The sequence below is a fragment of the Rutilus rutilus genome (assembly GCF_951802725.1).
Source record: "Rutilus rutilus genome assembly, chromosome: 17".
Taxonomy (NCBI): domain Eukaryota; kingdom Metazoa; phylum Chordata; class Actinopteri; order Cypriniformes; family Leuciscidae; genus Rutilus; species Rutilus rutilus.
In genome coordinates, this window is record NC_140230.1 from 9,219,623 (window position 1) to 9,244,402 (window position 24,780).

At 37.9% G+C, this 24,780-nt stretch overlaps 1 protein-coding gene across 1 annotated transcript in view; it reads right to left on the reverse strand.

Moving 5' to 3' along the window:
• Positions 1-24,780, reverse strand: part of cdkal1 (CDK5 regulatory subunit associated protein 1-like 1) — a 392,997-nt gene that overhangs the window by 247,353 nt on the left and 120,864 nt on the right. Inside the window, exon 5 of the mRNA XM_084385852.1 lies at positions 16,622-16,718. Within this exon, the coding sequence (XP_084241978.1) occupies positions 16,622-16,718 (97 nt within the window). The remainder of the gene's footprint in view (positions 1-16,621; positions 16,719-24,780) is intronic.

The following is a 24,780-nucleotide window of genomic DNA, read 5'->3' on the forward strand; positions in this document are numbered from 1 at the left end:
GATGAGAGTGTGGATGTAAATGACATACCACGTTTGGCAGTCGTGGCAAGATACGGTGATGTGACTGTAAGAGAGGAACTATGTTGCTTAAAGCCAATGCCTGAAACAACAAAAGGTGAGGACATAGCCAGAGTTTTTCTGGATCATTTTGAGGAGCGAGGGATTGACATTAGCAAGATTTTTGCAGTGACAACAGATGGTGCCCGCGCCATGGTCGGGAAACAGCGGGGAGCAGTCACATTAATCGAGGAACAAGTTGGTCACCCCATCATGAAACTTCACTGCATAATACACCAAGAAAATCTTTGTGCAAAAATGTCAAATTCAGATCTTAATGAGGTTATGGCTACAGTGGTGAAAGTTGTTAACTTCATAGTTAAGCGATCTGCTCTAACACACCGACAGTTCACATCTCTGCTCGAGGAAATGAACTGCGCATACAAAGATATCCCTCTCCACACAGCAGTCAGGTGGCTAAGCTGCGGGAAAGTTTTGGAGCGGTTTGTCAGCTGCTTTGATGCTATAAAGGCCTTCCTGGCTGAAAAAGGCCAAGACTATCCCGAACTGCAGGACGAGTAATGGGTTGTGAAACTTATGTTTCTCAGGGACATTACGGGACACCTCAACGAGCTAAATCTCCACCTGCAAGGTGCAGGGCAAACAGTTTTGGACATGTATGACACATGGGCTGCTTTTGTTGGAAAGCTGACAATTTTTTCAAGCGATATTGCCACCTCCACTTTCCGCTACTTCAGACACTTAAGGGAGCTGTCCACGGAGCACAGCATCAGCACCGCTGAAATATGCAAATACATCAGCGGGCTTGAGTCGGAGTTTACAACAAGATTTCGGGAATTTCAGAAGTATGGGCCCATGTTCTCATTCTTGATTAAACCCGATAGCTTTGATGGACATGAACTGGATTTAGCTCTGATGGATTGGCTGGATATACAGAACGTGGAATTGGAGCTGATTGAGCTGAAGACTTCAACACTGTGGGTGATGAAGTTTGCAGAGCTACGGAAACAGCTGGAAACAGCCGCAAGGCATGATCACGGGACTTGCATCTTCACCTGCTGGATATCTGTACCAGATAAGTTTTGCTGTCTCAGGAAGATTGCATTGGCTTTGCTGACAGTCTTCGGATCAACATATCTCTGTGAGCAGATATTCTCACATATGAAGAGCGTGCTCAGCCCCTCCCGCAGTCGTTTGACAACTGACCACTCCGAAGCTTGTGTGCAACTTAAAGTGACTAAATACGAACCCCAAATGATGGAGCTCAGCAAAGAATGGCAGGGCCAGGGATCACATTGACTGGTAAGCATCTGTTTAATGTAGCACACATGACTTTACAATACAAGGGCTCTGTCCTAGTCTCTTTTTTTCATGTCAGATGTGGATGTTTTCATGGCAGCATTCTTGTATATAGTGTTTGCTAAACTTAATTCTCCCTTTGTGACATTTGCTGCCATGCAACCTTTTTATTAGGGGCCAAGCACCGAAGGTGCGGAGGCACCTATTGTATCTGTTCCCGTTCTTATTATTCTTCTTCTTCCGCCATGGGAGTCTATGGCAGCCCATAGAACCGATTGCGGGAAAGTTGTTTTGGTTTGACATTCTGATAGAGGACAGTCCCAACATTAAGTACACCAATTTTTGTGTTTCTAAGTCATTCCCTCTAGCGCCACCACCTGTCCAAAGTTTCACTTTTACTTTGCTAATAACTTTTGAACCGTAAGGCCAATCAGCAAAATCCTTTTTTCCTCTGATTCCTGAGCTCATGACGATTCGATTGCACCCTATATCGTCATTTTCCGTCATAAAAACATGGCCGCCATTTTGAATTTTCCTAAAAAGGTACTTTTTCGAACTCGTCCTAGACGGTTTGTCCGATTTGCACGAAAATTGAATCGGATCATCTTCAGGCAGGGGTGACAAAAAGTTATTAAAATCTTGTTGATTCGTCAAACCGTTTTCGATAAACGCTCGAACAAATTTTACGTAGCGCTTGCAAAAACAGTCGTAAGGCCGTATCTCCGCAACGGTTTATCGTATTCAGACCAAACTTGGTACATGTACTCACAAGCATGACCTGAGGCTACATGCTGTGTTTCGGCACAGCGCCACCTACAGGTCCGGAGATATGAAAAATGGCTATTTTTGCTTATAACTTCTGAACAGTTTGTCCAAAAATCATAAAATTGGTCTTGATAGATTCAGGGCGTCATGCCGAGTCGACTGATATCCAATTTTGCCATATCGGCCAATTTGACTGTCGGCCATTTTGAAATTTGTGCTAAAATGCTGTATTTTAACAACGCATGAACTGATTGTTACGAAACTTGGTATGGGTCATCAGCACGATGTCCTGAAGGAGTGTGAGAAGTTTCGAAACAGCGCCACCTAGTGGTGAATTTTTTTTTTCAAATGCTTATAACTTTGGGTGTGATCGACTTATTTTCACGAAACTCATCTTTTTAGACTCCTGAATCGTTGCCGAGTCCTACGATACCAAACATGCTAGGTTTCGCCTTACGGTTTGTGTAGCGTTGTGATTTAGCGCTTAAAAAACATTTGGCTATATCTTTGAAACCGCTAGTCCGATCGAGACGAAACCACCGTCAGAAGTTTGGAAACATAGGTCGATAGCTATACGCCAATGCCCAAATGCGAAAATATTGATGTTTAGGGGTACTAATTTCCAATCAAAGTCATGTGTCAGTCATTTTTTTCGTGTTTTTTCATATAAATGTCTATAACTCCGAAGTGAATTGAGATATTTTCACCAAAATTGAGACACATATGTATGGGCTCACTCTGAGGACACGTAAAAAAAATTGTGGGACTGAGCCTCTTGGTGGCGCTATAATTGAACAAAACATGAAATTCCCATTGACTTCAATACAGTTTTGTGAAATAAAATGCTATACTAAACAAATGCATTGGTGTAATATTACGAAACTCAGATTGTGTCATCAGCACCATCCCCTGAAGGCAACCAAAATATTTCAAGACAGCGCCACCTAGTGGTCAAAAGTTATAACAAAATTTCCAAAAAGGCTAATAACTTTTGAATAAATCTGGCTATTGAAATGCCACGGGTCTTAATAGATTCCTTGGGTCAAGCCGAGAACATAGATACCAAGTTTTCCTTATTTGGCCAAACTTCCTGTCCGCCATCTTGATTTTCAGTCAAAACCTACTTTTTCGAACTCCTCCTAGACCGTTAGTCCGATTTTCACCAAAATCGAATAGTACCATCTCCAGACCGTGCCGACTAAAAGTTATGGATTTCGTGTCGATAGACGAAACCGTTTTCGTATAGCGCAGCAGCAAAGTTGAGGCATGATGCTAATAGCACTATTCAGGCTTTATCTCTGCAATGCCTTGACATATTGACACCAAACTTTGTATGTGTCATTGTCACTTCACTCTGACCACATCACATCAGTTTTGTAACTGCGCCACCTATTGGTCGAAAGTGATAATCCATAAAATCATATTTTTAATTATTGTTTCTATGATTTTTCAGGCATTTTGCATAAAATCCTCTTTAAAGTCTATAATTGCTCATTGTTGCAGTTGGTCTGACACTTTCAGACATGTTGGCATGTCTTGTCGTCTTATTCTGCTTGGCCCCGGTAATGGCTGCTTGCAGCTATATTTATTATTATTATTGTATAGTTCTCATATGTCTGTTACTCTTAATTCTCCTGTTTTGACATTTACTGCCATTATAACTGAGTGAAATTTAAGATGATAAAAAAGATTGGTGTAATGTTGGTAAGGTTAATGATTTCAACTCAGATGTTGATGTTTTATAAGGATGGCAGCCTTGTATCATACTCCGTTTATAATTACAATGTCCTGATTATGGGAACTAAATGTTATCAAATGTTGCTATAGAATAAAACTACAGATTCCCTGGATATTAAACTTTTGATGTGATGTCATAATTTAACTTAATGTTGACATGGCACACTAATAAACAAGAAATTTTGAAAAGGGCACTTCATATCAAAAAGGTTGCCGAACCCTGTCCTAGACCGTTTAAAGTGGTTTTATTTACACTTGGCTGCACACGTGTCTCCACAAATATATATGTGATCTTCAATTTCCACGCTATATGCAAATTCACGTCAATGAAAGCAACAGATATGAGCTGCATTTTATTTATCATCAGCTTATTTCAAGATAAAAGACCACAATAGGATAGAGCGACATCAGCACCAGTAAGATGATTAATGCTGCGTCCCAATTCGCCTACTTATACTATGCCCTAAAAGTATGTACTATTTTTGTGAAGAAAAAGTACATACTTTTGAGTGTGTAGCAAAAGAGTAGGCAAGCTTTGGGACATACTACTTCGTCGTCTTAACAGACATATCTGTCGTGTGCATCCTGTCACCATAAACTGCCCTGTCAATCATCTTGTCAGTTAAAATCCAATCTATTTGAATTTCCTACAGTTTCGGAGAGAAATGTAGTTGCACGTTCATCTGCCAGTCGTGGGTCTTTCATGCGGAGACTCTCATCATGTGTTTGCAATTTGAATATAATGATGCATTTAAAAGTTAATGGCTAAACGTATTACAAAAGTTCACGATGCTGCTGCAGATGCAATATAAATGTAGACAACATTGAATAAATACATTGTCGTCAGGTTAGATAATGATAATGAATCACTCAAACCCCTTTATCTAAACCTCTCTACTTAACCGCCAGACTCACGCATCCTGGGCAGTTCGCGCATGTCTGTAGTTTAACACTTTTCACTCGTGTTTGTAGATCTAACCGAATCCTCGTCCAACACGCGATGGGTTATGGGCAATATTAGCCGTTAGAGCGCGCATCGATCTGCACTTCTGATTCTGACCGGAAATAGTAGACCATTCTGGTATCTTTGGAACACTCATTTCAACATACTACAATTTGGGATGTACTAATTCTATTTTCTAAAACTATTTAGGACGGATAGTATGCAAATTGGGACGTAGCATAAGTCTCACTACTTTTAATTAAGATGTGTTGAATGCCTGCGACTTTGTTTTATTTGCGGCAGTTTGCGCGTTGGCTTTCAGAAGTAAAACTCTACTCATCTGTGGCGATGCTGTGGCATATCTGGCTATAACAGTTAGGCTACACTGTAAAAAAGCCAACTTACTGAAAGTTCTCCATAAACAGTCAAATGAACAGATATTTTCATTGGAAGTGTTCATGCATCATACTAAGTTGATTCAACAAATTTGTTACTTAAATGATGAAAACGTACAATGTTTTGTTGTTCAAACTAAATCGTTTTATTTTTCATTGAAGTCCGCGTTTTTTGTTAGCGCGTACGCAGTTTGAACCCTGAACGCATGTGCAGTTTGAGACTTCAGCTACTCTGCGGTTAGGTCTCTGTCTGCAGCTGGTGAGAAGCATAGACGGGTGAGAAGTCTGTAGCGGAGTGCTGCCTTCAATTCAGCGTTTCTGCAGAATCACTGGTATGTATTAATAATTTTTTTATAATCGACTGTATGTTATTTGTCATTTAAGATGTATTGTGCTCTTCCCAAACTGATGGCCTGATGTAATTCACCAGTACTGCCGATTTCGCACACTTTTGGGTGCTTTTGTCAATGCTGATGTTATCCTGCCTATTCAATCCAGCATTTCTAAAGAGTCATCTTTGCTCTTTGTGTTGTTTACTGTATCGCTTGTTTATACAAGGGGTTTGTTACCGCCGGCGCTCTCTGGAAGACTACATTACCAATCACTGCCTAGAACTACAGCAAACTACGGCAGCTCAAATAGCTCAAAATACACAGCACGTTTAGTTTAGTTTTTTTCTCGTGGTGACTCTCCCTGCATTCCAAATGGCATAATGTTATGTATTTTTTAAATAATATTTTTTTATTGTGAATACAATTTTTATTTAAAATTAATTCATTAATGATTTAAGTAATAATTGATGTGCTATATTAGACATTTTTGAAGTAGAAATCCGTTTTGAAAGTTTAAAACACTGTTAATTACAATTACTAGGTTAGCTGAAAGAAATATTGTTAAAAAAAAGGTACAAACTAAGACTTGACTTGGCCTTTAGGGACTTGAACATGTCTGGCATTTATCATTTTTATGTTTTGTCATATCAAATTAGATGTTTGCTCATTATGTATTTACACTAGTTGAGGAGTTCAGAGAGAGATGGCCTGCCACCTGCACTTTTTCTAGATGAGGTAAACCATTTAATAGCAACTGTCAATATTAATTATTATTTCTAAAGATTATTATTAATTATTATTTCTTTAGAACATACTTATAGTAGTAAAACTTTGTGGTGATTCCAAATGACTCGTTTTTTACAGATCTCCATGGAGTTTTCGTGTATCTGTAACGTCGACCATGAGAATCTACTTTGAAATGAACACATATAGAGAGGAAAATAGTCAGTTAAATAACTTTATAATATCAGTTATCAATATCATAAACTTAATTATGACATCAGTCTGTTTTTCATTCAGTTGTCAATTGGGAAACGGTGCATGTTTTGTTGACAACTTTTATGATTTTACATCTTTTTTGATGCCACTGTATGTAAAAGAGCAATCTGTACATTCTTTAAAAAAAAAAATTTGTTATGGACCAAGTCATATGGATTTGGAATTACATGAGGAATAGTAAAAGATGACAGAATTATCATTTTTGGGTGTGCTGTACCTTTAACTCCCAAAGCAGTAGAGATCCCTATGTTAAATTATTAAGAGTTAAGGTCATAGTGCATCTGCAGATATATATGTATATATATGTATATATATGTATATATATGTATATATATATATATATATATGTATATATATGTATATATATGTATATATATATATATATATATATATATGTATATATGTATATATATATATATATATATATATATATATATATATATATATATATATATATATATATGTATATGTATATATATATATATATATATATATATATATATATATATATATATATATATATATATATATATATATATATATATATATACAGTGCTATGCATAAGTTTAGACACCGATGCTAAAGTTGACTAAAAAGAGGAATAAAAAAATCATCTTTTGGAAATTGAACTTAATGCCTTAATTTAAAAAATTAGGAAAAATCCAACCTTTAAGGACACCAATTTTCTTTGTGAATGAATAATGTATCGTAAATAAATAAATGTTCTTCCTTAAAATACAGGGTGCATAAGTTTGGACACCCCTATGTTAAATTCCCATAGAGGCAGGCAGATTTTTATTTTTAAGTATTTAAAAAAAATAAAATTTTAGGATACTATGCATCCTGATAAAGTTCCCTTGGCCTTTGGAATTAAAATAGCCCCACATCATCACATAGCCTTCACCATACCTAGAGATTGGCATGGGGTACTTTCCATAAGATCATCTCTCAATGCAAATCAAACTAGCTATTAGGCTAACTGAAATAAAACCATGCCAATCTCTAGGTATGGTGAAGGCTATGTGATGATGTGGGGCTATTTTAATTCCAAAGGCCAAGGGAACTTTATCAGGATGCATAGTATCCTGGATCCATGAAGTAACTGGCCTTTAAAAATAAAAATCTGCCTGCCTCTATGGGAATTTAACATAGGGGTGTCCAAACTTATGCACCCTGTATTTTAAGGAAGAACATTTATTTCTTTACGATGCATTATTCATTCACAAAGAAAATTGGTGTCCTTAAAGGGATACTCCACTTTTTTTGGAAATAAGCTCATTTTACATCTCCCCCAGAGTTAAACAGTTGAGTTTTACCGTTTTAGAATCCATTCAGCCGATCTCCGGGTCTGACGGTACCACTTTTAGCATAGCTTAGCATAGATCATTGATTCTGATGAGTCCAGTAGCATTTCTTTCAAAATGACCAAAGAGTTTCAATATTTTTCCTATTTAAAACTTGACTCTTCTGTAGTTAAACCGTGTACTAAGATCGACGGAAAATGAAAAGTTGCGATTTTCTAAGCCTATATGGCTAGGAACTACTCTCATTCCAGCGTAATAATCAAGGAACTGTGCGGCTGTACCATGGGTGCAGCAGGCGTAGTGATATGACGCAGCGCCTGAAAATAGTCCCCAGCTCGGTAACTTCTTCCAACGTGACCGGGACTAAGTTTGTCTAACCTATTAGACCTATTTTCAGGCGCTGCATCATATCATTACGCCTGCTGCACCCATGGTACAGCCGCACAGTTCCTTGATTATTACGCTGGAATGAGAGTAGTTCCTAGCCATATAGGCTTAGAAAATCGCAACTTTTCATTTTCCGTCGATCTTAGTACACGGTTTAACTACAGAAGAGTCAAGTTTTAAATACGAAAAATATTGAAACTCTTTGGTCATTTTGAAAGAAATGCTACTGGACTCATCAGAATCAATGATCTGTGCTAAGCTATGCTAAAAGTGGTACCGTCAGACCCGGAGATCGGCTGAATGGATTCTAAAACGGTAAAACTCAACTGTTTAACTCTGGGGGAGATGTAAAATGAGCATATTTCCGAAAAAAGTGGAGTATCCCTTTAAAGGTTGGATTTTTCCTAATTTTTTAAATTAAGGCATTAAGTTCAGTTTCCAAAAGATGATTTTTTTATTCCTCTTTTTAGTCAACTTTAGTATGGGTGTCTAAACTTATGCATAGCACTATATATATATATATATATATATATATATATATATATATATATATATATATATATATATATATATATATATATATATATATATATATATTCCTTTCTTTTTAGGTGAGTGACATTACCACATGTCAGAAAACTTCTTGGTCATTTTCTAAACTATTTATGTTTTGCATGTATTCAGGTTATTTACACAACATCATCAATAATAATAATAATGTTGTTGTTGTTATTATTTTTAAATTTACACTTCAATTAATACCCCTATCTCATGAATTATTCCCCCAGGATACTGATCCTTTAGACCACAGCACCAAAGATGTAGAGATCGGAATCCTTACTGTGGCCGAAGATGCTGCTGTTACATCACTACCAACTCTGACCAACTAATACTGGAAGAGGCCATTGTTATTGAGGACATTACAGATCTACCAGCAGTATACGCTTGTTCGGACTCATGATTGCACTGAATATGGATTATCCAAAAGAACTGAAGTATACTTTCAAAGTAATTCAGAAGATTTTCATGGATCTTGGAGGTACCTTCTCTGCAAGACAAAGCCATTTTGCAAATGTCATGGGAAAATTTGTGTGACATTCCTCCACTGGACACTGGTTCTTTTATAGTTGACTAAAAAAAAAACTAAAAAACAATACTGCTCTGTCAATGTATTGATTAATGTTAAGTATTAATTGGTTTCAACCTTAGCTTTAAAGGGATAGTTCATCCAAAGATGAAAATTCTGTCATCATTTACTCACCCTCATGTTGTTCGAAACATGAATGAGTTTATTTCTTCTGCTGAACACAAAAGACGATATTGTGAACAATGTTACTACTAAATATTTGATAGTAGCCATTGACTGCCGCAGTATTTTAAGGCTACCGTCAACTGTTTAGTTACCAGCATTCTTCAGAATATCTTTTTAATTTCAATTTCAATTTAAGGGTAAATCAATGATGACTGACTTTTCATTTTTGGGTGAACTGAACCTTCAGGCTAATGTTCTTTAACATGCATTGGTAAGTACCATGCATTGAGTTAAATTCAAGACTTGCAACGATAATGTCATTGTTGTGCATCGGACACAAACTGTTTAAATAATAAATAAAAAAGTTATCTGACTCGTGTTATGGTCTGTCTCTTATTTAATTAAACTATTTAAATAATATATAATAAATCAATAGGCCTATAAGATAATAGGCCCATTTGTGTTCAGCCAACTAAAAATACTTTCTTCTGTTATTCATTAGCTAAACATGACTATTTATGTTGAAGCAACTTATGATTTTAACGTAATCTTTTGAGTTGCGTGGACTTCAGTCCCGGTTTGTGGAGTTTACTCAAAAAAGAGCTTGCAATAAGTTGCCTTATTTTTTTAAGTTGACAACTTTTTTCTTTTCTTTTTTTTACAGTGTATAAAACGCTCACAAGTTTATTGGGAGGAGTAAAATTTGTGTATGTGGTTTCAATAACCAGATGCATTTGCACTTGTCCAGTTTTGTTTGGAATGCGTCTCAAACCACCTCCTGAAATGGTTTGAGTGATCGGATTAAAATTAATCTCGAAAGCATTTTGGAGGGCATTTACAACTGGTCTTTTCAGGATTGAATAGCTATCTGATCAGCAAAAACACATGAAGTGACCAAATGTAAAAAGGCCCTAAAATTCCAACCACTTTAGGCCCGTTCACACTAAGAAAAATAACCATAATACTTATAATACCACATAATACTAGGGGTGTAACGATATTCGAACCGAACCGAAAAACCGCGATACACCACCCACGATACGAATCGCGATACTCTCATGGCGTACCGAACACGCCCGCCCCGCCCCCTGCTGTCGGCGCATTGGACCTCATGTCTTATGTGTACACAACGAATACAGCGTTGCCTAACCACCATTAACCACATTTAATCGCAATAAGCTTAGTGTTTTGTTACATTCGATAATAAGCAAGGTATAATCTTTCAAATTCTGTCTATTTGATCACGAAATTCAAACATTAAATGTCATTTTGGCGCTCTTTGATGTGGCGTGACAGATCACTGTAGGCTACTAGGCTCCTCATTTAAAGCGGCAGCGCGGAGCGCGAGTAAACGCGATTCTCTTCCTCAGTTACAGAATAAACATGAATGGACACCTGAAGGTATGTTGAAAGATACAGTATACTTACTGAAAGGCATCATAACTCGTGTAATCGCTCAGTCAGTGTTTCAACAGCGGAAATACGTCAATAAAACGCTTAGTTTTTCACATAGCTTTATTTACCTCAGGCAAGTCATTCACTGTCCAGCTTGTTGGTTTGCTAAGGAAATGAACTCTTTCACTAAATAAATGCACTATATTAGCCTATATATTATATTTTACTTAACCTGTTAATGACATCTTGATTATTTAATGTAGGCCTATGTTTAAAATATCTGTCATGAAAATGACAGCAACTGTGTAAATGATTATATTTCAATAATAAATTAGAGTAAAAATGTTAATGTAAAAACTGCCTTATGTGCAGTTTACATGTTTTCATACAATTTGTTACTTGAGTGTTGATTATTATTATTATATCTAAAAATAAATAGCAACTGAATTTAGGCTAAAAGTCTCTGTTGTTAAGCTTTAATGTTATAGTAATGTGCAAGTAAGGGCTCCTATATAGTTTACAGCATTAGCAGATAATTTAATAAAAAAATGTATCCTTGCGAAACGTTTACTTGTAATTGAATTAATTTAAAGACAAGGACACAATTTGTTAATTAAAGCACTGTTTAAAAAAAAAGAAGCAATTTTAGCTTTCTAAACCCCCCACTCCACCTAAATGAACCGAACCGAACCGAGATGTCAAAACCGTGGGACGTACCGAACCGTCAGTTTTGTGTATCGTTACACCCCTACATAATACCACATCCTTATGCATCGCTTTCTGCCAGGACTTTTACGTGCTTTTCCCAAACCCTTAAAGTAACGTCGACATCAGGGTTAGCAGTAGCATGAGCCGTCAGGCAAGTGCTATTTAAATAAACTCCTGATGTACTTACAAACTTTCCAATGCCTTGTTTTATGCGTACAGAACCTATTTGTACTACTGTATAAGTTTGGTACCATTCTGGGCATTATTAGTGGGGTAATTTATGAGATACATTATAGGATCCATTAGCGCCTGCACTAAGCCATCTGGCTGATTTCTCTAAATAAGTTTAAGTTTAATATAATAATGTTCGACCAAGGGAAAAAAGGCTTCTGGGGGGGTGTTTGGTTGATTTTACTCCAAACCATCCCTTTAACACTAACACAAATAGACAAGCGGAGTGATACAAACTGTGAAAAGTCCCAGTGCTGTAGGACAGTTATGTGAGCACTCTTGGAACGCTGCTCGACCTTTCAGATTAGAGGATTGTAACTAGGCTAACTGTTGCATAGCATATGAGTAGATATGAACAGAAGGTTATGTTGGAGGAAAACACACCAGAGCTCATTTGGAAATTAAGCTTTTACATTAATTTTATGTCATTTGAGCTTTTACTAGCAATTTTATAAGCATTAACATACACCAAAAACAAAATGTGTCTGTCGTGTACATTGATGTGAACACATATATCAGATCAGTCCCTAGCTGCTGTCAGTGTTCAATCCTCATTATAACTGTGACTGACAGCTGATTCAAATCAAGCTCCTCTGCATGATGCACCTCTAATATCTAATACTAGAATGTCACATTGGTAAACGGCGGCAGATTAAACACTGCATTTAACCATATTCAACTAATTTTAGGAGGATTATGCGGTAATTAAGAAGCTCTCTGACAAAGGGAGAACTATTAGACATGTAATTGGTTCTTTTCAGGAAATAAAGCAAGGAAATATTCCAATTGATTAATGTGTGGAGTTGTGTGACCGTTATTTAACTGATGAGTCTGTCATGAAGATGAAGGGTGGTGATTTTCTACAGCATACAAATAAATCTACAACAAATTTTGACTGGTGCAAATATATACACAGAACTGTATGGACATGATTTCAGTTGAAATCATTGTATGTAAAATGTAATTTTCAAGACACCAAAAAAATGTAGAAGCAAGAAATTAATATGAAGAAATAATTTTACACTTACACTACACACATTTTTATCAATTTACATAAACCAGCTGATTATAGTTAAAGTTATAGTTAATAAATTAAAGTTTAGTGTCACTACAAGAATATTCCAGTGAAGAATACCACAACTGACCAATCACAATCAAGTATTTCCGAGAGACAGGAAGAGACCAGCAATCAAATCCTATCAGCTGATCGCTCCGCACAGAACCTGCAGAATTCTTCAGAAACTTGAAATTTAACCCCAACACTGCAAAATTATACACATTCCTCACCAGCTGTGTATTCATCTTTTTTGTTTCTGTTGGAGCCAGAAAAAAAGATAAGAAAATGAAAAAGCCTGTAATGGTGAGAGTAAGCTGGAGGCAGGTAATCTTTCCCTCCTCTGCTGAGGTCATTTCTGCAAGTAGGCTGTGAAATTATAGAAGCTGATCTTCAGTATTAAAGGGAATTCATATCCATTGTGCACAGCACCCTGTGGTTAAATGGCCGACCCGAGGCCTGTGCATGCTTTTCACTAGCCACCGGGTCCATTAATTCAACTGTACTGTGGGCCGAGAGATAGATTGCAGACCCCGGGCCTCCACTGGCTGCAGTTACATTGCATGAAAAACACTGAAACAGAAATCAATTTTGTCCTAATGGGAGCGCAATTTCAGCCCCTCTCTGGGCAGCACCTGCTGGACCAACGGGTCCGAGATCTGGTAGGTGAATGCACTTTAGGCCCCAAGCACAGCGGGGCGGGCTCTGAATGCTACACGCTCTCAAGCACCATGTCAAAGAGGGAGAAGAAAGGTAATTTTATTGAGTGGATTCTTTCATGTGCTGGCAGAGATGTTTTGGGAGCGGCAGGAAGTCGGTCTGTTAAGCATTACTGACTCCCTCGGCTGCAGTCTTATGCTTTAAATACAGCCCTGGTCAGAAGAACTTCAAAATCGGTTTTGTGATTCCCCACAGTTATTGTTTTTAAAGCAAACTACTTGAAAGCAACAAGGGACGAACCGCTTCAGATGTGAATGTCTGTTGTCTAGACAAAAAGATGTGCTGAGGCAACTTCATCAAATGCTTCCAAGCCTCCAGATAAATCTGGGCTGCAGTTTCGATCTGCTCAGCAAAGAGAAATGCAATTTTTGCTTTTGTCGCTGGGGAGTTGGCAGATGGTGCATTGTAATGTTAAAGACTGCAGTTTTCCAGGCTTATGTTCTACTATCCCCAAGCCCCTGACCAAAGCAGAGTGGGTCCATGTGTCTTTGCCCACGATGGTGAAATGTTACCAGGGCACCTCTGCAAATCTTGAACCTCGCATTTGTTCTCCTGCAGGGGGTGCAGCACGGGCTGAGTGCTCCATCACTGCTCTCCCAATCAATACAGCCTTTCAGAAAGCCTCTACTTACCCCTGTCTGTCTTTAAACTGCAGCGGTGAACGCAGCAGGAGGAGCCCTGCTGCTGCTGAAGGCTTCTGTCTGGTGTTGCAACAAGCCACCAGTTCCAGCACACTGACCATGACGGTCAGAAAAAGAAAAAGAAAAAAGAAAATAAAACTAACAATAAATACGTTTTAATTAAATAAATGCAAAATATAAAAAAAATCTAGTGCAGGAAAGTTTTCACTTATTCAAGTGGATGAGGGTTCAAATCCTTATTTACTTTTGGTAACAAAAAAAAAAAAAAAAAAAAGGTTCAACTTGTTAACATTAGTGAATTAGTAGGGGTGGGAATCAATTCAGTTCAATACTTGGGGTCACAATTCAAAATATTCATGGTAGACTTGCCACATCATCATAATATTCACACCGTTGAATATTATTTGGTGTAAAAAAACGGTTAGCTCAGGATTGATGCAAGGTGGTGCTATGAATTTTAGATTTCATTTTACTCAAATTAAAATGAACCTGAACATTTTTTGTATTTTTTTTTTATTAATTGACTCACTTGAAGAAGGTTGGACTAGTCAACTAAAAATGAAGGACACAAGAACAACATAAAACACTGTACGCACGCTGTTGCTGATTTGCCTAATTGCAGTAGCAGTATTTAGTGACGGTCTCGGATGCAGGATATTTTCAATCACTATCACAAGCTGGAATTGTTGTTTGTTACCACAGGAACCACAGATATCGTCCCACGTAACTGGCATAAACATAGGTAAATAGGTATACCCAAGTAAGGCCCATTACTGTACAGTGTGGCAAGCCTAATGAATAAATTTCAATCTAGAATGCTGTAGTGTTCCCAACATACATCAACTTCACTTTACAAAGCTTGGATATTGCATTATGCCACTTTCACACCACAAGCAGCAATATGAATGGCACATATTTCTTAACCACTGATGTTAAGAATTTAAGGTGAGGAGCATCACACTTCTGATGTTCACAATCTCATTGGACTCAACACAATTGCTTGTAATTACTCCACTGTGCTCTCTAAACCATCCATGTGCAGCACTGCCTTTGCAGTAGATGTAAAATGTAACAATGTAAAATGACAAAGACATTTTTTATAGGTTTATTATTATTATTATTATTATTATTATTATTATTATTAATCAATAAGAAATAATGGTGTATAAGTATTGTTAAAATGAACAAACAAATAAATAAATAAAAACATCCATTCAACTGATTTGTTCAAAAGTAACAAAAATCCCATGACTGTGTTGCAGCAGTTCTGCTCTGGCTTTGTTTGGAACAAAAAAAGTAACTGTCTAAAACATTTTGTCTAAAACTTTATTGAATTGGTGCATCAAAAACAATATAAAAATGTTTCTCAATTAAAACAGTTCTCAAAGACTTTGTAGGTGGTTGCTTTGTCGTCTTCTCTAGTTTTCCCTGAGTTAAGATTGACTGAAGCCCCCGGAGTCAATCAACATTTTCATCAGATATAAACTGATCCGGTGAAGCAACAGACGGGGCCGATGCCATTTGGAAAAGTATCTCTGTGGGACTGCAATCTGAGCCGCCTCATCCCAGCTGTGGCTAGTAACCAGTGCGACCAGCTCAGCTTAACATATGAATTACAGAGAGCTCATGTTTAACAGCAGAGGAGAGTGGCAGTCGTCCGCTGACTGCTGCACCATCAGGTCAAACCTCCCGGATACACAGTTATAATTCAACAAAAAAAATCTCTCATCAGGATGAAATGCATCTCTCCAGACTTTTGCACATTTGAAATGCAGTTTCTCACCTCTGTCTTTAAACCATAAAGAAAATCAAGGTTTGTTTATTTGCATATCCATGTTTTATTAAAATATGACCGGTTAGGCTCAGGCCATTTATTATGAATCGTCTCCTTCATAAACATGAATCTGGTGGTAATCCCACATGCTATGTTAAACAGCACACCATAAATAATGTAATTAAATTCAATAAACACACCTGCTTCTGTAAGCCAGTGGCTTAGCTCTAACAGCTGGTGAGTTAACGGCCAAAAGCTCGAGAGCTCTATTCTCTAGAAAATATAATGCACTGATTAGTTCTCCACACATACATCCTGCTCACATCCTGAGACACTAAACGGCCCAGGCATAATATGCAAAACGGCTGTCCATTTGCATAAGGTGATTTTTCCAACGGTAAGAAGGGTGCAGTCAAGAGCAAACAATCATCGCCCACACGTGCTGACTGATTCCAGCTTTAACTAATGCAAATATGGGCTGAAAACTTGAGCAGAAAACATGGTCACTTCCTGAATATCACACCACTGCACTACTCATTCACCACTTCAACACACAGAATAGGAGGACAGAAAGAAATGACCATTGGCATGATAAATTGAGCTTCAACACGTTTGAACATCAGATTAAAGGGTGAAAGGATCTCCAGCATGAGCTTGTGCATTTACCCCGATGATGCTCAGGTCTTTCAAATAGTCCATCCTGGGCTGGGCCTGCGGCACACATCCCGCTAAAACAACCTTCTTTTTCTGCTCCTGAGCTTTCCTGAAATAAAACACAAACAAAACATCACAATCAACATTAGTTTGGCATAGTGGCAAAAATTACTGATCAATGTTCAAACATATTCCGATATTAAAGTGACATGACGTTAAGGCCAAGTATGGTAACCCATACTCGAAATTTGTTCTCTGCATTTTAACTCTTCCAAGTTAGTACATACACATTAGGAGCAGTAACACTACGCAAACCATGGACACACACACCCAGAGCAGTGGGCAGCCATTTTTGCTGCGGTGCCCAGGTAACGATTGTGGGTTAGGTGCCTTGCTTAAGGGCACCATCATTTCCTGCCGATATTGAGTATCGAACCTGCAACCTTCAGGTTATAAGTCTGACTAACCATTAGGCCATGACTGCCCCAGTCAATCAATCACTCATTTATATATTGTATATCTGAACAAATTTCACAGGCATTTGACAAACAACGATGGAATGACTCAGCAGGGGTCAATATCAAAAGAAGCAGTCAGTTAGTAGCAGTCAGTAACCCTTTAAGCCCTGAAGGCAAATTTATTTGTTGTTAATTTGCTCTATAACAGTCCAAACTTGCCTTAAAAAACTGTAGCCATTTGAAATTAGAGTCAACCACTGCATTTTAATCACAATCCAAACAAAGATTCTACACGCGTTGTTTTTTATTTAAATTAGATTGCATAATTTCAAGACTTATATAGAATGGTCTGACTTTAGCTTTGTGAAATTGTTACATAAGACACACCTGCATAAACAAAAACAGACGGACTAAATGAAAACGTAAATTCACTCTGACAGCAGGTGGCGCTTATGGAAAAGAATAATTTCTTTAGGTACTGCTTTAAAAAAGCATTTGCGCTTATTAAACACCACTTTATAAGGAGGTAAGAGGAAAAGAAAATGCCATCGAAACTATTCTGAGGACAGTCAGTTTCCTTCAGAGATCCATGAATATAAATCCCCACCCCAGTTCAATATTTATATATTTTTTCTTCCTATATTTCGAGCATCACCAACTATGATCTTGCTGTGCCTGGTAATTTCTCTGCTGCGTGTCTGCGCTCTCCTCTTGGCGTCCGTCTTTAGCTTGTCCCATCTCTGGCCTGTGTTAACGTCCTGTTAAAAGCCTTTATAATATTTTCACACAAATGACATTTGGGGAAACGATTGCAATGCAGTTTGTGTGAAAGTCTAAAATAGAGATCATCCAAAATTAAACTAAAAACCTTCCAGTAGCCGAACTTGTGTTTGGAGCATAAACCGGCCGTTTCCGATTTATGGCCGGTTGACCGGTGCATCTCTATAAAACAGGTTGCACCACAATAATTATTTGTACTATCACAAATGATCCCAAATAAATTTTGAGGTAGCACAGATTCGATTTCGGGAGCATATGCGATATTTCGAGCCATGATAATCTGTTTTTTGTACTTATTTTTCTGTTATTTTCAGGAGCTACCGAGTGAAAAAGATCTACTAGTCGATTGCGATCGACGGATCAGCATTATGGGCTAGAGAACACCCATAATACACTGTCAGGGTCGTGCCAAATGAATTACCGCGTGTAGTCGAAGATGGTGCCCGCAGCTGAATCATTCATCCATTTTCCAAACCAGTTGTTTAATGTGGGTACAGGTTAATACCATACAGTACATGTATAAATTCCTTTTTAATTGATCATTAAATTGTTTAATAAGGTTAATACATGCTAGTTTCCATGACAAAGTTCAAGGTAAATCTTTTCATTACTACTTGAGCAGCCAGTTTGCTTAGTCTCAAATGATTATTAAATGGCAAGCACAAACTATGCAAAAGCGGCAGCCCTTCCGGCGCACTCAAGGACCTATTTTAACGATTTAAGCGCAGGGTCTAAAGCGCATGGCACGGGTGCACTTTAGGGCGTGTCCGAATCCACTTTTGCTAGTTTAACGACGGGAAAAATGGTTGGCACACAAGGCTTCTCCAGAGACAAAACAGATCTGGCTCGTGCGCGAGGTTAAAGCGCGCAAGCAGACCATCTACGGGACAAGCCGGTTTCCACCATATCTTTATGTACACAATATTAGTCTTTTACATTGTAATCCTTTTATTTTTTATATTTGGCATGTTTGTGTGCTGCTGCGCATCCCTTTGTGTGTAATAAGCAGAGTGTATGCGCTTTGTGGACCCGCCTATAGGCTCATATTACTAATGTGCCCTTTAAACAAAAAAATACTGCACCATTATACTTTAGAACAGGTTTTTGTTGGCCAATATTGCAGTCTATTTCAGTTGCCTCAAAATAGCAATATGCCAACAATGTGCCTGAACACACTGGTTTTCAGACCAGCACGCCCATGGGCGCAAATGCATTTGCCATTTCAACAACGTGGCGCAGGACGTGAAAATAACTATGTTAGGCTGAAACTAGCAAAAAACACTTGCGTTGCACCTGGCGACGCATTGCACTGGGTGTTTGATAGGGCCCTCAGTGTCCGAATTCGCTCACTCATTTTCATTCACTCCTTCAAGTGGACTAATGTAAGAAGTAGTGAATGAGGGTATAAGGTAGAGATCTACACGGAGTCCGGGTCCAGGGTCGGGTCCCAATCTATTACTTCAGGTCTCAGGTCTGTTTAACATTGTGTGTATTACCCGTCGATCGGACTCAGAACACCCGGCCGTGATCAGAGTCAGTCAGCATTGTTTGTTGTGTGTTTTTTGTAACTTGCAACTTTTCTTATCCCAAAAAATTAGGATAAGAAAAGTGTGAGCCAGGAAATAAGGTTAAAAAAACAAACACAAATTGTGTTAAAAAGCTCATAATTCAGGTTGCTCCAGGTAGCTAATGCGAATGTGCAGTCTCAAGCGCATCATGTTTCTATGGCAACCAGAGCTTCTGCAGTGACACAATGACTTTACCAATTGACGATTGGCTCTTTTACTTAAAAGGCGGGACTTATTCTGCCAAACCGTGCTTTACACTTTCTCCCATTTTTATAAAAATATGAATGAACCATCTTTTAAACCATCGTTTAAACTTAAAGTTTTGGTGGTTAGACTCGGCGCAGAGAGCACAGAGATGACAGCAAATAAACAATGCTAACATCAGCGGCCATGGCACGGAACGAGCAATCGTTATTATAGTTCAAAAGGGCATTATGCGAGTTAACTCGAGTCGAAATGCAAATCAGCACCGTGACATCAAGTGGACTTTTGAAGCTGAAATAATGAGTGGATTAAGCATACTTGGAATAACAAGAGAGGAATAACATGGATAGAACTTTCTTGTCAGAGGATTGTAATGCATCACAGGTGCAAGGAAGAGAGACAACCAGGCCCGTCGCGACAAGGCAAGCAAACCAAGCAATTGCCTGGGGCCCCAAGACAACGACTGGTTAAGAATAAAATGCAACAACAAACTGTGTGAGCGCCCCTTTGATAGTCAATATAGTAAAGTGCAATGACACTGTTATCGGGATCCCCCTCAAGGGGGTCCCTCTCAGTAGTCGCTGACAGCAGCCAGCCAACCACATGATCTCTGCTGCCGGCAAAATACAAAACCTCCTCGGCAGTCATCATGAAGCGGAATTATGTTTCAGGAAGCCAGAAAAGAAATTAGAGAAAGGAAGAGGAGGATAAGAAAAAACAAGATAGTGGTAAGTGATAAATTACACTGGATAAAATAGCTCTACTTGTCTTGTACAAATGGTGTAATTTTGCAGCAGGTAGGCTAGCAAAAATATGTTTATGTTAGCTACCTGCCTGACGTCAAATGCTGCTTTTAACGAACAGTTAGTGCAACTTTTTTTTCGAACGGACGGAATATGGTTACATACTGTAATATGTTTTTTAACGGGATAAGGAAGACGCAGATCTGTTCCAGAATCACTGTTTATCGTATTTAATGACATGACATTGCTATAGCTTTGTAATAGGTTTTGATGAAAGTGGCATAGCATGCTATACTAACTATTCCACTGTGATAATCTATTTACCAAATGGGGGTTAGGAAAACCACACAATAAATTATGTGCATCAAACATTAGCTTGGGATGTTTTTAAGCATTGGTAGTTGTGAAAGCAGCTGCATCCCTTCCCTTCTAATATCAAAATATGCACTGTAAACATTTTATTATTTATGCACAGTATATGCAACAGCAGTATTTGCACTGTAAACCTTTTTTATTTATATAAAGTGTGGGTGAACTTAAACTGTATGGCTATGCTGTGGTTCCTGTAGGCTTTGCGTGGCCCTGGAGACAACGGCTACTAAAATTAGGTAAGACAAAAAGTTTTTGGGTTTTTTTTCACAACTTGTTTACTGACTTGGTAACAGCAATTTAGTGTGGAATGTGTGACAATCGGGTCCAGTCAGGTCTGTCTCTTTTTTTGGACCCGTGTAGGTATAAGTATAGTATAGTATAAGTATAGTATAAGGTGCGATTTCAAACACAGATCTGGTGATGTTCAGTCAATAAAATGGTCTCTTTGCTTATATTAGCAAAAACTAAAACTACAAAACTTGCTGTTTATACTAGGAGTGCCCAATCCGATTCCTGGAGATCTACCTCCAGCAGGAACAAGATTGTGCACCCTTGGTTTATACCCTTTCAAATAAAGATCTGTAAAGCTTATTTTGATTTATTTGCAGAAACTGACAATTGGTCAAAAAAAAAAAAGAAATGTTTTCAGGCCTCGAATAAGGCAACGAAAACAAGTTTGTATACATTTTTAAACAGCACAATGTTTTACCTTCATAAATCAATATTTGATGGAATAATCCTGATATCCAATAACAGCTTTCATGCATCTTGGCATGTTCTCTACCAGTCTTTCACATTGCTGTAGGGTGACAATGCCACTGGCTTAAATCTTCAAGCAGCTTGGCTTTGTTTGATGGCTTCCTCTTGATCACAGTCCAGATGTTTTCAATGGGGTTCAGGTCTGGAGTTTGGGCTGGCCGTGACAGGGACTTGATCTAGTGATCCTCCAGCCACAACTTGACTGGCCTGACTGTGTGGCATGGAGCAAACCAATCCTTTAAATTGGGGAACATTGTCAGAGCAGAAGGCAACAATTTTTCCTCCAGGATAACCTTGTACGTGTCTTTAATCACGGTCCTTCACAATATATACTGCATAAAGTAATAATACTAAATGTATTTTCATCTACTGGAGACACAAACTACAGATGAACCATCATTACACAGGCAGAAATAGGTTAGTACAGCTCGAGCAACAAACCCAAAACACATCTATATCAGACAAGACAATGAAGCTTACAGCAAGTTACACCTGTCAAATGTAGACAGAGAGTAGCGAGTGTGAAGACAGTGAGCGAGTAGCGAGTGTGAAGACAGTGAGCAGCCAGGAGTGAGCTCATGTGAAGTGACAGTGATGATGAGCCACTGAGGAGCGCTGGTAGAGACACGGGAAGCTCAGCTGGAGAGACAGACAGTGTCGCCTCTATTCAACACTCTGAAGACATGGACAAATAAATGCTTTGGGCTAAACGCTAAAGGATCAGAAAAGCAACAGAAATCTAAAGAACACGATCAGAAGAAAGTAAATGAGGTGGAGATGTCTCACAAGAAACCACTGACCAAGCACATTTATGAGGACTAAAACAGATGATTTTGCTTTATTATTTTTAGTTTGAAATGCTTTTGGCCCATAATATTTCATGGAAAACAATGATGAAAGGGAAAGTTATTATTTTATATATTTTTTAAGTTTTTAAGTAGCGCAGAACTACAGTTCCTAATGTAGCCAGACAAGAGTATGAACCAGAGTCTGGAAGTGAAGCACCATTGACAAACATTATCCCTCATTTACACAAGGTGGACCAGCGTCGGCCAAGATCATTCTGGTCAATTGTGCTTTCTGGCCAAGCAACGTTCTGTTGTCCTCCGTTTTTAATAGCAGTTAACAACAGTTAATAACAGTTTAATAACAGTTGCCCATTGACCTCAATGTTTCAGAGATACACTGGTCAAGAGCCTGGAGGACTGTTCCTCATCACTATACATGTGAGATGATCATGGTGGTTAGCACACAGGATGAATGTGCCTCCTCTTTTTCAGTGTTTTGTGATGTGTTGATGTTCAGCAGGAATGGCAGCCGCTATCAGAGGACTGTGGTGCTCTTATAATATTTGTTTTTTAGCATGTCAAAATGCACTCTAGTTTTATTTTTTGTTTTTATGTTATGTTATGTTTATATTATACTTATATATTATACCATACTATTAACATACTGACCCCACCCATACACCTCCCATAACTGGTTTTAACTAAATTAAAACCAATACTTTCATTGTATTCATCTTTATAGTTTATCAACCTTAAATTGATAAGTAAACTGGTCTGTAGCATTGCACGGTACACCGGTACTACAGTAGTATACGGTAGTATTGTCATTACAGTAGGTCCATAAGTAATGTATGTGCAGCAGCAAATATTTATTTTAAATGTTAATTTGAACAATTATCTACTAAAACATTACAAGAGAGACTGATAAGAGTTTAAAAATTAGCAGCTCAAACATCACTATTCAACATCATTATATCTTATATAAGAATGTATTCGCTCAGTTTGTCCTTTGCTCATTTGACCACTTCTGGAACAAATCTAATGTTTAGTTTCTAGAATGACAAATGCAATTCCATTCAACTCCAGTCTGAGTCGGGGCAACAATAAAAAAGCTCCTGTATGAGTTTTATATAAGGAGTGCTGATCAGCACGATAGCAAATGTGATTGATTTTTATGTAACAGTTCAATAAACAAAAAGTTGTTTTAGCTCTATTTTACCAATGAAAATAGCTTTAAACAAAGAGGAACTGTTAAGCTTCCAGCAACACACTGCAGCGTTTTGTTTCTGAATTAATCAGTGTTTTTGAACGATTCGGGTGAGTCAATTCATTGAGCCATTCATAAAAACAGTCTTGTTTTGTTACTGAATGAAACAGCAGTTTTGAACAAATCAGTTGAATTAATAATTTCGGTAAATCAATCATAAAGAAATTTAAAAGTAGGTATGTAATTTTATTTTTTTCCAACACTTCATATTTCTAAATTCAGAATTTTATATTTAATCTCAATAACCTTATTTATGCAATTGTAATTGAGTGCAAATGCATTAATACCACCTCTAAGCAGTATTAAACTGTCATTGTAAATACATCTAAATTTCACTTCTGCAGTGCTATATTGCGGATTGATTTTGTTTACACTGATTTCATTTGATTGGTGACAATAGCCAGTTATTCATTCTCATTAATAAAGTATTCAGAGGAAAATCTGGTCTGTTTTCATTTGCATCTATGCATTTATGAAAATTTGGTTCATTTTGTTGATTTAAATTCTGAATTAACACAATACTGTACGGTATTGTGATACTACGTGGTATTGTGATACTTCAGCTGGTACAGACCAAATGTGCCAGAGAAACAAGTGCGCAGCCATCTTTAGAATATTGTCTTTGAACTTCAGTTTATGCGGCCGCTCTGTATATTTCTATGGCATCGCTGTCAAGGAGTAATTAGCTGGTGAAGTGGATTTACTTATTGTAAAGTTAACGAAAGTTATTATGAGGATTACAATGTTTAAAGTAGATGTCTTAACAAATGTCAGTAGACCGGGAAGATTTTAAACGAGCTGTTCATTCATACGTAAGATTGCTGTGAAAATACAGACCGGACGACAAAAGACAAGAGCGCAGCGCTGAAAAGGGGCAGGGCTACATAAGGTCTATAGTATCATAAGATATGTTTGTGGTATCATGACAACCCTAGTCCTTAGCAACAGTCCCATTGTTTATCGGGCTCAATCTGGCAGCTGCACGAAACAAACTCACTTGTATTCGAGTTCATGACGTTTCTCCAGAAGGTACGGCAATGTCACTGAAGACTCTAAGCCCCAGCATTGGGCTCATAGAGACAAACTGGACTGATTTCTGATACAGTGAGATGAACAGGTCAGATGTGAGCACGTACATTGTGACGAAATTGCCATAGCCACTGTGATTGACCAGCATACAAAGCATTGTCCTCAGGTTTTATGTGTATGTGAGCATGTGCATGTCATCTGTA